We start from the raw sequence: 17767 nt of genomic DNA on the forward strand, positions 1-17767 counted from the left end.
GCTATATCAACCTCATGTCAGGTCCACGAGCGTTTTTCTCAATAACAGGCAACAGCTATTAGTGAAAGTTCGTTCTTAGTATTCACTGGACTGGAGGTTTTTGCTTACCAGGACACATTTGCGGCACCATTTTATTGCCATCTTCGTAAATTCAAGTTTTAAAACGCTTAGATAATTAGCTCCGAGCGAGTTGCCGTAGGCGGCACGAGGTCGCATAATGATGTTGCGTTTATGGAAATCCAGAATGTAATAGTGAAAAATGTTGTCATAAAACGATTTTATTGGTATTGGCTTTTCGCAGTGACTTTGTTCGAAATCTGAAAGTAAGATTACGTAGGCCAGTCAGACGTCAGTGCCAGCGTGGGTTAACTTTACAAATTCTAACTACTGAAGGCTTTTAGAGTGAGCTCTTCATGTTTAAACAGTGTTTAACTGAGACCATTTCATTGTAGATGAAATAATAATAACTTTCAAAATTTTTCATGGCTCTTCTTAATGTAAACGCTTTCCTGAGTGATTATATTTTCTTACGTTATTAACAACACTTTATTAATTTGATTGATTTTCAATTTACGGCGACATTTTAAAGAATTAGATACGCCCAATTGATTGAAGTGATTACTACTCAGTATTACCTTGAAGATTATTTCTTAAAATGTGTTTACATCTTTAATGGTTAAGTAGATATAAACAGAAATATTAATATTTATAGTCAAAAATTAATTAAGTTGTTACTGTTTTCTATTCAAGGACTAACTGCAGATTTATTGTAATATTAACCTACTGATAGTGATGCAAATATGCCAATTGAAATATATATATGTAACTAATTACGTGTTATGGTGTTCAAACTAAAAAATTAGCCACTGTCAATCAGCCCATAACTCACATCTATAAAGTAATGTATAGTGATCTAGTTCATGCCTGAAATAATTAAATATGTATTTCATATATCTATTAAAATTTTGTTCGTCAAAATACATAATTAAGAAGAATATAAAGTGTTATCTAAAAATTCGCTTATTCGTAAAGGAATACAATAATTGAAAAAAGAATAAGTCAGGGCAAATGTAGCGGGTTTTGCTTATTTCCCAGTTTTTGGATTGTGACTCGAAGTCACTAATATTTCGCTTTGTATTTGAAAAACGACTTCAAAGCAATATTAAGTAAGCTTTGTCTTGTTCATTTCCTTCAGTAAGCAAATAATAGGGCTACATCATTTTCAATCTTCTTCTTCCTTCCTTAATTATCAAATGTTTCAGAAATTGATGTAATGCTTTTTTAACAGGGCAGTAGACTGGATCAATTAAAATCACCCAAGTTACGTTTTATCAATTTCGTTAAAAGGATAAATGGATAATTGACCCCTATCCGATGTTCTTGGATCTATTGAATTAGACGGATTAAAAGTTTCCACGGTCTATATCTGAAATGGTTATTTAAGTAATTTAATGAAACTGCTATCTAAATTTGGAGCTGGTGGTATTTTTGTAAAAGATATCCTATATTGGTAGTAGTAATAAATCCTGGGCCTTGGTGAGGTTTTATTCTTTGAGTAAAGTTGCTTGCTATGAATTATTTTTACCTATCAGATAATCTTGCTAATGAAATAATAAGTTGTCCCCCAAAGAAAAGCTCAGATAAATTTTTATAATTTTTGTTTATCACTTAAGTACATTTACAATCTTATAAGGTGTAACAAAATTCCCTAGTTTGGTAGACCTTAGATCCAAGGCAAGGTTAATCAGTTGTGTGCTAATTATTGTTATCCGCTTGGTAAGTATCGATAAACACAAAAATAAAAATATTATCATAGAAAAGAAGGATTATATTTGAAAACATAATGTCTTTGAATGTCTACTATGATGAAGCAGTAAAAAGTTCTTTTATTTTGGTATAGGTACCACTTCAACCCTTCATAGGCAAAAGACAATACTTTTAACTTAATTTAAGAGTACTTACCTTCTTTAATACCCATAGGAACACTCAAAACACCTTGACTTAAGTCTTGTAAAAATAAGACTTATTATTATTTTAGTTTCTTGGGGCGAATAAAACGTGTCATTGCACTATAATTATTTGCGGACAATATTAATAAGTAGGTACCCACTACCCACATATAAAAAGAATACTGAAATAAATTACAATAAATAAGATAAAAACATTGTGATAACTAATGAAGTGATTTTTAATCAAACTAATTAAACATCTAGTTACGATCAATTGTGTTTTTTTGTACTTTTGCGGACACCTCATTTTCTATCAATGCTTTAGAATAATTATTATTTTTTAATTATAATGATAATTATTGAAGAATTATATAATATGAAAATAACTAACTACCGAAATATGACCACTAAGTATAATTTTACGATATAAGTAGATACTTACCATACTTATATATTATTTCTATAATATGTATTATGATATTCCCAATGTCACAGTGATTATTGCCATATTCTTACATAATTGTGTCCTTATAATACAATTAAAATTATATACATATTACGTAAAAGATACATCTGTGTGTAATAATTCTTATTCTAAGGAATAATGCATAATTTTTGCAATGTCCCTGTACGGGATTTGCATAGGACGTAGTTTTCACATCGAAACAACTTTATCAAATTTTAGATAACAATTAGGTACAATTTAGATCTCTGAAGTCATAATGTCACAACTCACAGTCCACAGATTTAATTCGTCATCAATTTAATGACCAGTTGTGTTAGTTGTAACTAGGTTAACTAGATGGCGCTCTTGCCGGTCGTCACTGCGTGCAAGAAAGAGGCGGCCGCTCCAACCCCGTTAGAGCAAGCGAGACCACTATATGTTATTTTTACGCCTACACTGAAGATAGAAGTCGCACGCGCTCACAAAAAATCTATTCGACAAGAGCGCAGGCGCAGCTATATTCACCCACAACTTCACTTCGGTTAACTTCGTCAATCGTCATCGGTCATTTAGTGGTGACCGAAACTTCGATGTGTGTGGTAGTGAAGTTAACTTTTCTAACATAGTATTTCACAAAATAACACATAATTAACTACTAAAGTACAATAACGTATCGACCGTGATAATAGAAACATTCAACGTGTCTTTAGTTTTTTGAATAGTATTCAAAATGTGTGATAATAACAATCCTTCGACGCAAAGTATAGCGGACTACTTAGCTCAGTTGCTCAAAGACAGGAAGCAACTGGCTGCGTTCCCGAATGTTTTCATGCACATGGAACGACTTTTGGATGAAGGTAAGTCAACAGGAAAAGATAAGTGAAACGCCATATTAATGACCTCGCAGTTCTCTGTAAATCCAGTGGTGATTTTGTCACCCGGTCAATCATAAATTGAATGCGCCGACAAACGCATACGATATTAAGTTTATTTTTGTCTTCGCCCGTCGAGTTATGGTCCAGTGAAGTTTGTAATGCGATCCTTCGTTTCGAAAAGTGAAGTAAAGCAGAACGTCTCTGTTCAAGTCCAACAATCGTGAATGTCGAAAGAGATCCGATAAACTAGTTTTGTGAGTAGCGTTAATTGAAGTACTTGCCATTCTTCAAATGATTCTAATTAGTAGTGAATGTCTTAAAATGAGGGCGCGTAAAGCGAAGGATCGTATGTCCTGCGGGGATAACCTGTTCGTAGGGCCGTGGTACATTCCGCGTGAGTTAATGGTATGTCGCCACATCGCGTAGGTACCGTAGGCGCCGTTTTCAGCCATACGAGATTTGTACGCAACAACGCAAGCGCAGGGTTTTGACCGCTATCACCTCGATATTCGATTTATTACTGCTTGAATTTGGTCCGAGCGTAGAATGTTCCTAGAGTCCATATCTTGAACCACTGCTTGGAATATAGACAAGGGATTTAGGAATGTTTGTTAAAGATTACTGTTCATTTTAATACCGTAATAATAAGCAAGTTTGTATGGCAATGTTATCGTGATTGTAATTTTGTTATATGTAATAAATTTGTGAGCATATTTGATAAGAAAGTTTTTTTCTACATCACATGATATTAGGAATATAGTGATATCTTCTTGCATTAATTTGTTTTAATTTAGATACGGTCTACACGTTGAATGAAAAATGGCTTCAATTTTAATAAGTAGCAAACTTGTTTGGTAAATATTTGCGACACACCTGACTAAATATTTAATTAAACTATTTACCCTAACCAAAGCATTATGTTATGGAGTAGGTAGTTAGCCACATATGAAATCTTGATGATGATCAGTACACAAAAAGTTACTGTGAATGAGAAATCGGCTGATGAGAATAAATGTGCACTGTAACAAGTTATAGAAAATGTGTTGGTTCTTCTTCAATTTACATAATATTATTGCCCCGTAAAAAATAATAGTATAACATTCTGTTTGCTTAGTCATACGTTCCTATTTAACAATAATGCGACTCGATGTTCCGTTTATTTGTGAAGTAAATTTCAGGGGAATTTATTCTGAGCTAGAAAAAAAAATTGACCCCAGTGTACTGCAAGCCTAACGCGAAGTTATCACATTGTTTATCTTTATATTTTATTCCAATTAATTTTTAGGTGCGATATCAGCGTTCTGCATTGATTTTAACCTTCTATTAACCTTACTATCTATAAGATAAGAGTAATAGAAGCTTTCTACGATATACTTAGACAAAATAAGGAGGTCGCAAAGGATCTAGGTAGTCCTACAATTATAAACTCAAGTCACGTCTCGCCCAAGGCCCGGCTGACACCTCCATACAACTTGTCATAATACCGTAACGATTCACACTGCTTTGGCAGTATGGAATGAGAATTTTTAATTTGTTTACTTTCAAAATACTTTTTGACACCTAAAACAAGGCATTAAGGCTCAAAATCGAATACCTACAAATCATATTTAAACTTCAAGAACCCGATACTAATGCGTACTATCTACCTAGTTATTAAGAAAACATTTGTAATGGCTTAATGTGTACTATGAATACTTTTTAACTGCTTTAGATCAATGACGTCATTCGTACATATGCCACAAATGTTTGCTTCACAGGAGTATTTAGTTGTATTTGAATAAACCACTTTAAAACATGTTAGTAGCACGAAGCTAATATGATTTGTTTCGGCATTTCTCTTTAGCTTAAAAATAATATGTTCATTTACATTTAGCTATAAACGAAAATTTTCCAAATGTCTGATACATATGGAAATTTTGGATAAGAATACAAAATTTTGAGATTAGTTCACATGTTGGACATGATGATAATGTTCCTTTTTTATTGTTATTACCTGAAATTTGCGTGGATGTGAAAACACATGTCATTCGTTAATATTAAACTTGCATCACACTAGAACTCGTTGATTTAACATTTGCCTTAAAAAGCAAGAGCTCTCGAGCCAACGAATGGGTCTGTTATTTAATTTAATTTTGATAAGTCCGAACTCGGATAGGGGATTGAGTCATAAGTATATTGAGAAACATGTACCTAGTGCATACTGAACGAGACTTAATCGTTATTACGTATGCACAGTGCAAGTTCTTAAATGTAGGGCGAGTGTGTAGACGTTTCAGGAACCATGAAAATAACACATTTTTTTTATTTCAAGATCTACCGTTGACAAGGGAAACATCACAAATTGACAAAACAACTAGCTTAACAATATCTATTTTAGATTTTCTTGAATTAGCTACTAGAATGACCATGAATTTTCCACCTTAATAGAATGTTTTATTTAACACATTATTGGTCTAGCGGGAGATTTAAAGACTTGACGAAAATATCGATGGCAGGTTGACAGTAAATTGGCGTCGCATATCGAGTTACGCTGAAACAAGACACTGGGAAACATCTATTTTTATCGTGTATAAAAACTAGAACATGATTGCTGTGCTTGTCCAGGATTATGAATATGTTTTATCAATTACAGAAACTTTTAAGCCGCCCCAAATCGAATGTGGTCCAAATGTTTTGAATCTACGCCAAATATATATTTGTCTGTTCCGGTTGCGGTGTCGAAGGGATCAGATCCATTCATTTGCTCGAAATAAACATTGATTGTGTAATAACTGTTAAACGATTCCTTTACGCATCGACCATACTAAACCTTGTTGTTTGTGTAGCTTTTTCTTGGAAAACATTTTTACAGTTACTTATTGTTGCAATACATTTTCCTATGATGAAGGTATGTAATCATGTTTAGATTTTTGTTAATTGAATTTTGTCAAGAATTTGTTTATCGTTACTTTGAGATTGAATACCGTTCCGTTTGAACGGATTCCTACCTTCGGACTTAAATTGTATGTACGAGCGTCGAGCAGTATTGTTTAGAAGAGAGTACAAAGAGAATCATGTTTAACATATCTATGCAAACTGTTTACATTCTATGTATTAATCATAGTTTGTTTCGAAAACAATCACTGCCGTAACAAAATAACAATCTGCCGGCAATGTAAATAAATAGAAAATTGATCAATCAAAACAAATGCATATTTACAATCTATATTGATAAAATATGACACAGATTGACCAATTTAGATAATAATAATATATCAATGAACTATCATTTTTGTGTAAAACACTTGATATGAACAATAGAGTGGCTAATAACATACCAGATTTAGTGATAGCTTATCTAACGTTACACGCACTTGACTCGCAGATTAAGCCCTGATAAGAGATAAAAGTGAGTTTAATAGCCTTCCAGCGTGTTCCTTACTGAAAAACATAGGTTTTAAATAAACTATAAATTATATACTCTTAATGGTTACATATAAATCACCGACTGTTAAGTTTTATCACTTATTAGGAAAGTTAATTCATAGTAAGTATATGCTATAACCTTGCTTACCTTGTTTAAAATCAAATCAAGCTCGACAAACTGGGATCGGAATAATATTATCGCAATTATTGCATATTGATGTGTAGGCGCAACCTACCTTTTATATTGATGGTTCCGCAACCCTCGAGCAAAAGCGACTCTGCTGGTTTGTTATAAGGTTGTTTAGTTGTTTAGGTGTTAGCGCCCACAGCGATGACCAAATGAGGGTAGTCGTGGGCAGCATGGAGGTGTGGAAGCCAAGGTTGCCTGAGTTGTTTTCAAGCGTATCATGTGGGCTGACTAATTAATATAAATTAAAATAATCAACTGTTGACATTTTTTTATCGCATTTAAACAAAGATAATTTATTTATTCCTTGTTAGGAAAGATTGATGGATCGAAAGTAGAAGTAGAAGAAAGAAGTCTTTAGGTTTTTGGGTTCAGAATTTTACAATAAGTCTGGTTTGTTTTGTCGGCTGGTGGGGAAAAGTAAGACATTTTTTTCGAGTAGGTATCCACTACCGGTCTTCCGTCACTGATCTTAAATCATTGACAAGTAATTCATAATCCTCGACCTCGATAAGGCTACATCTTGTAGAAAACTGGTTCATGCAACACCTATTCTTTATCCGTTCCCACGACAGTGCAAGTATATCTATGGTTAATCTTACGCGACGTGCGCGTTCATTTAATGAGAGATCGGTTTTCTACGGATGCAGGTATAATATCTATGAATTAATGATATTATTAAATAGGTTGCGAAAGTAGACTAGTTTGCCACCTCTCCCATGTTCTCTTTGGAAAATTATTATGATTGTATTTTTGATGCAAAATCAAAATCAATTTGGGTACAAATTACAATCTGCACCATAATTGCAATATTTTATTTCTTTCCATCAACCCTATTTGATTTCTGTAATCAAGAAGCATAAGTTTCGTTTTTATTCATATTGCATTTTATTGTTACGATTTTTGTGGCAAACACTTAACTTTTTTAGAAGGTGACAGAAATTGTGATGACAAAAGGACCATAATAGCTATGCTATTTCACCCTTCATAATCAAGTTTGGTTATATGACAAGCCTCTGTAAACTAAACGAAATGAAAGTTGACAATAATTGCTAGTCGTACTTGAACGAAGAATGCGTTCGGAAGGGACGCGTGGGCAGTGCTTTGAAATGAAAATCGACCGCTTCAGAGCGTCAGGGAACCTGTCCTGTGGGTGTGAGCCTACGCTTGCTTAGACCTACCATGCGTTTACGCATTTCAATGCCGTAATTTTCGGTCACCTACGCAAATGTTATGATTTATCGTTTTTACTTTCGCCTCATGTTGTAACCATTTATCTGTATTGTTTTGGGAAGATACTAAATTGCTATTCTGAGAATACATTTATCTCATTTTGGTGCATTACTGTTTCTTTGTATCTTATATTATACAAAATTTAATCATAGATATTTAGAAGTATTTCTATCAACTTATTTAAGATTTCAATCTCGGTCAGGATTTCATATCTACCTACTATTTTCAACCCTGACAATTCAATGCGTTGACATTTGAGAGTATCACATATAAATCTAGTTGTTTGCTAAGGAAAGATCTAAGTTACAATAACAGGTTTAATATATACAGTAATAATATAAATCTAGTAGTTAATTGTTGCGAGTCTTACAAACAACTCTATTTGCATTGTTGAATACTTAATTATTCTTAGAAATCACCCATTGTTAACATGGAAAGCTTGACCTAAAGCGTGGGATTTAGAAGCTTGAGCCTACGGATATGTGATTTGATGCCCTCCCTTGTAATTACAGAACTGGCTCTCATTACTTCAAATAACTTATAAATGTTCTTAGAATTCTTGGGCTTGATTGGAAGTTATTTTTTCGAACTGCAATAATTAGTACCTATGTCAATGATTTGCTGATTTTATCTGAATCGGATGTTTTGTTTTTAAGACATCCATCATTTGCTTTAGGGCCGATTTTTCAATGCTTGGATAAAACTTAGGGTGCACTCACACACATCAGTCACCGTCAAGTCACCGATGACTGATCGGTGACGGTTTGTGTACGTATCCACAAACACCAGTCACCGTCATGTTGTCCGTCAGTCACGTCGCCGGTTTGACTGAATCATTGAACACATACATCAGGTTAGTCAGTGATTAGACGTGTGTCACGCTAGAGAACATGTAGCAATTATTGACGGTAGCACGACGCTGACTGAACTGAGACGTGACGGCACCGGGTGAGTGGGGATAAAAGTATGATACATGTATGGAAAGATTATTTGACGTGCCTGACCGGTGACGTCACTGATAGATTTCGTGCCGGCGACTGTCGTGTGGGAACAGAGTCATACTAGAACTATTGATACATATTTTTTTTTAATCCTGTCCGGTGACGTGCCGTGACGGTGACTGATGTGTGTGAGTGCACCCTAATCCGTCCAATAAAGTATTACACGATAATATTAAAATGTCACGTAAACTGTCAAATACGGGCAATTAGAATACGTTTTTAAAATGATAGTTTTATACATTATTCGACGAATAAGTTTTATCCAAGGATTGAAAAATCGGCCCTTAGACATATGAATTATTTATATGATCCTTTAACATTACCAGTAAACATCTGTTGGGTAAAAAGTTTAGGATGTCTGAACCTACACATTTTTTTTTATTTTACTATGTCAAGTCCTACATTTCGCTCCTTTGGCGGATGGAAACCAGCGGATGTCGTGTTTATCTTCCTTACAAGTCATCTTGGGTGCGTTTAACGGACGTTGCGAGGTTAGCAACATATTAAAGAAAGGCGACCTCTATTGTATTTTTTGTTGCTGAAACTGTGTGTACAAGGAAATGTTACATGCACTTATCTTGCAGTTAACATTTGTCTCGCTGCGTAGATAATCGATTTTATTTTAATTTTCATAAAATGAATAAAGGTCAAAATTATAATAAATTAGCGGTTTAAGTACAGAAAATGTGTACTATCAAGGTGCTCTTGTATTGTTACCACATTTTATAGGTATCTATTGCTACAAAATGTAGTTGTAACTAAATATTCTATATCCGCCTTGGTCTAAAAATTAATTATACAAAACAATGAGGTCTTCTTCTGACATATTCAAGTTTTTTTTCTATAAAATTTGGATGTTCCAACGTACGCCATTACCTATTGACATACTCCGTTTCGAGCCGACCTAAAGCGATTAAAAAATCGAGCTTATTTCATCACGTTTAAAAATGCATGCAGCACTAAAAATTGTATTTATTTTTTATTCATCTCGAAAGCAAAGAAAATTAATTCTAAGATCACACTGGAATTGGGCGTTGCTATTTCAAATGTAAACAGACGATGTAAAACTGTTGACCCACATAGCACAATAGGTGAATAAATCTTTGCGTTTGGACCAAAAAGGTTTTTATTTTATTCAGACGCCAACGCACTTCATTGATATCACTGACTCTTGACAGATAGATTTACGTCTGCAACCTTCATGTGACATGGGCTTAGGTTACACGTATAAAATTTTACTAACCGTAACTTAGATTTTACATTTGTTTTGCCTCATACATATTATATTATACAGTTTATGTATGGAAATATTCACACGGGAACGGGGTTTCGGGTTATGAATCACTTTTTATGAGAGCAATATATCTCTTATAGTTTTCCATAAATGCAAGTTCAATTTTTTGTCGGCAAATACTTACTGTTTTGATAACTGTAAAAAACTAAAGCATTTATAACAATTAAAAGGGACAATTTTGCAGATGACATTTCATTTTGTGTGTCATTTAACCTTATAAATCAATGCTAATCTTTTGATACAATCATTACGAGGCAATAAGACTTATGAATATGTAGAAAGCTGTGTTTTAATGCGCCGTATCTTGTGACTAGTCCCTTGCCTTTGTTGCAAGCCCACGACGAGATTATAATTTATAATAAAAAATATGTACAATGTATTTATTATTTAAAGGTGGTTATGGTATCTTGTAGGCGAGCTTGCGTAATTTCTGACTAATTAAGTGATTGACACGACACTCGTGTCCCATACAAGCCTATACATAATTTGTTATGATCTCTTATTTGTTACATTAACATAACTAGGTACTATACGGATAACCGCATAGGTGTTATATTGATATTTAAAACCAACCTATCGGCGTTTTCAGTTTTAACTCCATTGTAAACTAATTAGTTACATATTATATAACATTATTTTTCATTCTATTTCTGCGGTAGTTTTATTGTAAACCCATTACAATTTTGAATTGATAAACTAGAGCGGGCTTCTAACATAATTTCCTATCATTTTACGAGAATTAAGAGTTGATAAAATAGCGCATAAAATTTATTGCTCAGTATAACTATGTCATTGCTGGAATATAATAGAAATTGCTTTATTTACATTATTTGCCCATTGTGCTGACTATTTGGCCTTCACGCTTAGCATCCAGCGATTCAGTGCGCTACCTGTTATGTTTACGTACTATTCATTAAATAAGAAAAGGTTCTGTAAGCTATTAACAAAATTTGAATTTACTATGCCTCCATATTAAGTTACAGAAATGAATAAAAATTAAATGCTTTTATTTTAGATTATGTAGACATATACTTACTAACTGTTAAAAGTTAACGACGGACGGGTAGATTTTTAAAAAATTAAGTGAAGTGTCGTGAACAAGAATAATTAATTAGAAGAGATGAGAAATTTATTATTTCATTTAGGTAGGCACCTAATTATGTTATGCTATGCTTGTTATCTTTGTCCCGTTGTAAATATAATTTTGATAAGAGTTGAGGAATTTGGAGTTCCATACTGAATTTCATTCAAAAAGAATTAGTACGTAAATTGGGAAATAGTATTTTATTATGAATTTTCAATGCTCTACCATTTTAAGAAATATTTCAGTTAAATCGACAAATGTATGTTAAATGTCTCATATAAAACCATGTGGTAACTTGAAAATTGGAATATGATAATAATATTAATCTGTAGCGACGTCTAAATCATTACCTACGACCACTCACGCACTTTCAAATTAAATAGAAATTTCTTATAAAAAACAAAATGCAGAAAATATAAGACCCACGAGTTAACAATAAGAAACTTTCTGCGTTTATTGCTTCCGAGTTCCGAGTGAAAACCAAAACAGTGTGATTGCAAAATATGATGTCATGAATAACACGATTCGACTGAACGGTCTAGTTTTTCAACTTTCTCAGAGTATAATGTAGGCGACATCCAAAATGATCTCGATGCGTGGTACGATCTTTTCACCAGTCAATGACTATATGGAATCGTTAAGTTGTTATTGAGAACTGTTAAATGCTTTTGTATCAGATATTTTATAAGTACATTACTTAATTAATGGTCATTAAATTGTAATTTGAATGTAATTTTACTATCAATTCCATAATCTTCCTATGACAGGTAATTAACTAAATTATAAAAACAATATCAGTTACGTTTTTAGAGTAATTATCTAAATAGTATCTAGATACTGTTAGGTATACCTAGCTGTTATTGCTGGGTAGTATAAAATATCAATTTAAGTAAGAAAAATAATTCTATATCACCCAAATTATTAAAATGCACGTAACCCACGTATAATATTCGTTCAACGCAAATGTTTCTCTAAATTCGATATTCACCTGATCGATAGGTCGGATGTTACTAATGAGCTTCACAAACAGTTAAATGTTGAAAGTGCTTCCATTGCGAAACACGTGGGATGCGCCTGCGTCGATCCGGCGCCGGTACCCGTACAGGGTCCCATTCATTTCGCGTTAGGCAATTTCGTAAACCAATGTTTACAGATTCATTCATATAGTTGTGTAACTGAACTGACACTCGTTTTTATGATTAGGGGTCAGGCAAAGTAAACAGTGATGTCATGTAGCCTTTTGGATTATTTTATCATTTGCTGTAGATAAGTAGGTGGGTAAGTAATGTTGTACGTGGAGGCTTCAATTAAACAACAAGAGTATATACGATGTTATTTTAGATCAGTCTAAAATCTAAGGATGTTACTGAATCTATATGTTCAACGCTTTATTGCAATACGTATGGTGAATCAATGATTTGAGAATGTTCTATTTGTTTGGTAATTGACCAGCCGTAACTTAACCAATGGTTAAGGACCTATTTCATTTGTTTAGCATAACGATGGACTGTGTTTAACCATTCATTCGTGCCATTATGTAAAGCTTGAATGCTTTCGTTGGCTAATAACTTTTAACCTATTATGTAGCTGCTTTGAAATGTATACGAATTCTCTGACATCGTTGTAAAGTGATTTTGTAATCCTGTTAATATTGGATTCGTTATTTTATGAAGTCCTTTTCGCTTATTTTATTGTAGGTACTCTTAATTTATAGAGAATGGTTTTCATAATACCGTTTGAATGATAAACAAAAATATCAAAATTCATATTCAAAATACTGGTTTGTCGAGATTAATTTTAGACAACCTAACACAATTTATATGATAAAAAATTATAATAACATTCCATATAAATTAAAATATTGGATAAATCTTATTTTATTCTAATAGGTAATACAAATCAGTAATATTAATCGAATCAATGATTATTCAGATTAACTCCAAAATATTTGGTTGTCACTTGTCACTTGTCACTAATTTGTATTCTAATGCGCCCGCGATAATAAATGTCCTATTCTGGACCATGACCAAAATGCTATACAATGACTCACCACACAGAAGTTGGCTGAGTGTCTTTGCTTTATAATGCTGATAAATTATAACCCTCTCGTTCTTTCTTGCCTTTTTCATATAATATCGGTATCTCTCTTTAACAGCAAAAGTGCGTTTGCGCGCCCACGGTGCTACGTCATGTGTTAATTTAATTATTTCTACATGCTTATGTACACGAAAAAATATGAATTTTACGGTACTTAAATTATTTTTAGTTTGTATTTCATTATATTACCTATGTATTTCCATATTTTAATTTTTATTCGTCTTATTTAAATGATAACTTGATTTAAAATACACAGGTATTATTCTGTTTATTCTGTTGAATGCAATGTAACTATAGGTACAAATTTTAATGCTGTAGGTAATCTAGAAAACTAGCTAAATAGATATTTACAACTGGATCCTTGCCACTTGCCAGTGTATAATTGGGTCGTTTATATTGCACATTCTTATACATCGTGTAGTTTATATATTAAATGTTGCCATTAAAATAATTTAAATACTTGCAAGAGTTGACATTACACCAGCAGTTAACTAATTTAAACACTAAAATGTTTAAATTTTATGAATTTTCTAAAAATTTATAGTCATGTTTATGATTTGGTTGGTGCATTTTGTTTAAAAGTTTAAAAACTAAACGATTTATCAATAATCGTAAAATATTAAAAAGTCCTATTTATGAGCTAAATATGAACAAGAACATTGAACGTTATTAATAATGTTCTCATAAAAAACAAAATAGTTCAATAATTACTTTATGATTTATGTTAAATATTCATCTTAACATTCTTTGTAGTTCGATCGATAGGTCGAACTACAATATCTACCTACCTCCTTATTCAACCGTAAACATCAAACACTAATACTAATCCATAATAATAGCTTTCTTCAGTGTATTGCCTATAAAAACAGACAGAACATGATACTTTCTATACCATAGACTATAGTATTAACTACAGTACAGTCTCACAATCACTGGGACCCGCATAATATCGACCTCTCCTGCATTTATTTGTTAACGGTACGGGTACCATTGAATTATGTGTGAACGATACGCTCCCTGTTTATAACTAACTGCTTTGCAATTACAATTAGCAATTACTTCATTGACTTTTATTAATAAAAGTTTCCCTACGTTTATTACTGCCGATAGTACAGTTAGGTACTTGCGATAATCCGCGCGATAAGGAGTTATTTTAAAATCAAACTGATTTCGATTTTGCAATTTAATTTAAAACAATATAACCTCAGTTTATTTTTTGTCTAGAGATTATTTTACGTTAGATTACACGTATTAAAATTTAAAATGTACCAGATATAAAACTCGCAAATTACAGAAACCAAGTAAAATTTACAAGTTACGCTTTCTCAATTAAGATTTAATTATACCGGTTTTATATACTTTCGTATATTAATATGGTATCCTTGAACCATAGTACGATGAATAGTTTTTTTTTATATTGGCGCCCTTTGATAGTGATCTAAAAGTATGTGAATCCTGATTACATTTGTAGCGTAACGAGGGGATAGGCCGGAACTACGAGTATGCGCCTACCTGTTACCAGAAAACATTATGAATATGTTTAGAAATACTTGATTCTGTTGTTGACTAGGGGCTTAGTATGATTGAGTCAACATTTAGGATATTATAAGTACCATCACTCGCGACAAAAGTTCTTTATACAACGTTTAATCCTATTATCTCACCCTATTTACACATAGCTATTAGGTATAATTTTAACATTAAAAAAAGCATCATCTAAATTTAATGTTCATTTTTGAATGTGTGAATGCATTCGTCGTATAAAAATATCAAACGTCCGACGAATTTCGTAACGAGCTGTGCAGGCGTCGTTTTAATATCCCTGAAAATGGATATCGTGGTAAAGCAAAAGTAGAACGTAACCATTTGAAATTAAGGTTTACTATTCTTTATAGCTTTCTTCCTTTCATTAGTCGCCGTAAATAGGTCTTAATTAAAATGAAAACGATGTTAACTGTTCCTTCTTATAATCTAAGGTTCCTTATACAAGATATGTATGTCTTAGAATAAACAAACAATTAAAAAATTTATTTTGTTTTCAGGTACGTTGTAGAATATATTCACTCATCAATGTATTTCCTGAACACGTGAGTTATTTAAACGCAATACAATCTTTAGTTTGTGATCTATTAATGTTCCTCTTTTTAAGAAATTCATAGGTATACTAGAGCCGTAGATATATCTACGCCTGTGCCCTGTAGTAAATAAAGATTTAATTAATTAGGCAAAGGATCTGATGGTAATTGATACGTAGGTATCAGTTAAAATTAACTGATTATAGAAAACAACTATTCAAGCTTACATGCAAATAGTCATCAATATAAAATTTGATAGAGTTATTAAATTACATGCATATTATACATTTCCTTTGTTCTTCATTAGAGAATTTGCCTTCTGATATCTGCATGGTATGTGGCACTATCTTTGTTTTTCTGCCCATATTCCAATGGAAATTAATTTCCGTAAACGTCAAAGTATTCCATAGTAATTGCGTGTGGCTTACTTATGCGTTATGACTGAATACAATATGGAAATGGCCATGTAGATTATATATAGTCTGTGAGATAAATTACAATCTATATTTATCTGCGTAATATGGAACTCCAATTAAACGTTCTTAGCATTCAATTTGGTCAATCGGCTATTGTTTCTTGATAGGCGTTTAATGATCCTTAAATATATTAATTTTGGGCAGGCACATTGTACCAAAAGCAGCATGCACAAGTGTTTAGTTGGAATTTAAATTCCTTTAGTTATAAATCTCATTTTATAAGTTCAGTAATATACATAAGAGATATTTTGTGACTGGTTTTGTTTAATTTGAAGATAATATGTCAAACTTTTTGTTAAGAGTTTTAACATTATTAAGTACCTATGTACTTATTGTACAAGTTTGTGAATAGTCGGAGTGTTAATATGTTATAAAACTGATTTGTTTGCACTTTACAGTAATTTTGAATGGTTATTTTCTTCGATTTTAAGTACTTACTAAACGTAAGGTCCAAGCCCATTAACATCGTGGTGGTAACGAGGTATTTATGGTCATTAAAATGTGACAACAATGTAAGGCGCGGCCATTGTGTAATAAAAAATACCAAGATATACAGGATGGGTGTGCCTAATGGCTCCTAGTGCTTGATGAACCAAAAAATATTAAATTAGAAAATATATCCATCCGGTGCATTAACAAAGGGCCTTTAAATGAGCCGAGTTATTTTCATTGAATCGAATAGATCACAATGAACAAATCGATTTTGACAATCAAAACTTGAAACATTTTCATTGATATGCATCGTCTACGTATAGAAATAAATATTGTCAAGAATCCAACATTTCAATCATTGCTCATAAATTATAACAGTAAATAGTAGCACATTGTATCGCGATGATAAATTAGTATCCAAAATCCAAATATAACATGATTCTAGTGCTTAAAATCTGCCAAATGAAAGCCCTCGTTATACACTTATTAGTATTAATTAATTTTGATTTTAACAAGCTCATTTTAAAATTAATTCATTGGAGGTGTCCCTTATATTATACCACCTCACACCTGGCTATTTCTTAGGTAAATAGTTATTTTGCTTTTCAAAAACAAACATTTTGGATCATCAAAAATTTTACAAAATTAAAGTGTGAGTCCTCACAATAAAGCGCATCGTTCGCTTTACGCAACACGTTTAATTAGCCAGCACTTTTTAATGAGTTACAAATCTGATTATCCGTGTGTCTCGTGACAAAAATCTTCCGGTTACGAATGTTATATAAACTGCGGTCGCCAATGACGCGGGATTCCGGCGAACTTCCGCCGCGCCCATGCGGTCGCCGGCGCGTAAACAAATGCCATGCCATCACCCCTTTTAGACGTCGCTCGCTCTGGGAACACAACCGGATTCATCTTGAGTTTCGATTGTACGATTTTCATTTTGGATGCGAATACTTGGATGGACGCGCTCATTGCTGATGACATCTGCCTAGTCGCTATCGTATTGTCGCTATCGTGATCCTATTGCACGCCTCATAAGCGAAGCGTTGAGGTGGGTACTACTGACACTTCGCGCAAAACATCTGATTTTTCAAACTTAAAATGTCTTTATGTATCATACATTGCACTTGTAAGATAATACATACACATACATATTAAGAAAAAACACTATTTTTAACGTTCATGATATTTTTGATGTCATTTTTGTTATT

General features: G+C 32.8%; 1 protein-coding gene across 5 annotated transcripts in view; it reads left to right on the top strand.

The window, feature by feature from the left end:
- Positions 1-2929: 2929 nt before the first annotated feature.
- Positions 2930-17767, top strand: part of how (protein held out wings) — a 69011-nt gene continuing 54173 nt past the window's right edge. For 3 of the 5 annotated variants that reach the window (XM_089695680.1, XM_089695678.1, XM_089695681.1), the window contains exon 1: positions 2931-3251. In XM_089695680.1, coding sequence (XP_089551806.1) covers positions 3125-3251 — 127 coding nt within the window. In that variant the 5' untranslated portion in view covers positions 2931-3124. Of the gene's footprint in view, positions 3252-17767 lie in introns of all 5 variants that reach the window. The other 2 variants (XM_089695683.1, XM_089695682.1) reach the window with 2 other exon arrangements.

This window comes from Colias philodice, chromosome 5 (genome assembly GCF_061535455.1).
Source record: "Colias philodice isolate Cphi_HAF_F1 chromosome 5, ilColPhil1 Martin Lab GWU primary, whole genome shotgun sequence".
Classification (NCBI taxonomy): domain Eukaryota; kingdom Metazoa; phylum Arthropoda; class Insecta; order Lepidoptera; family Pieridae; genus Colias; species Colias philodice.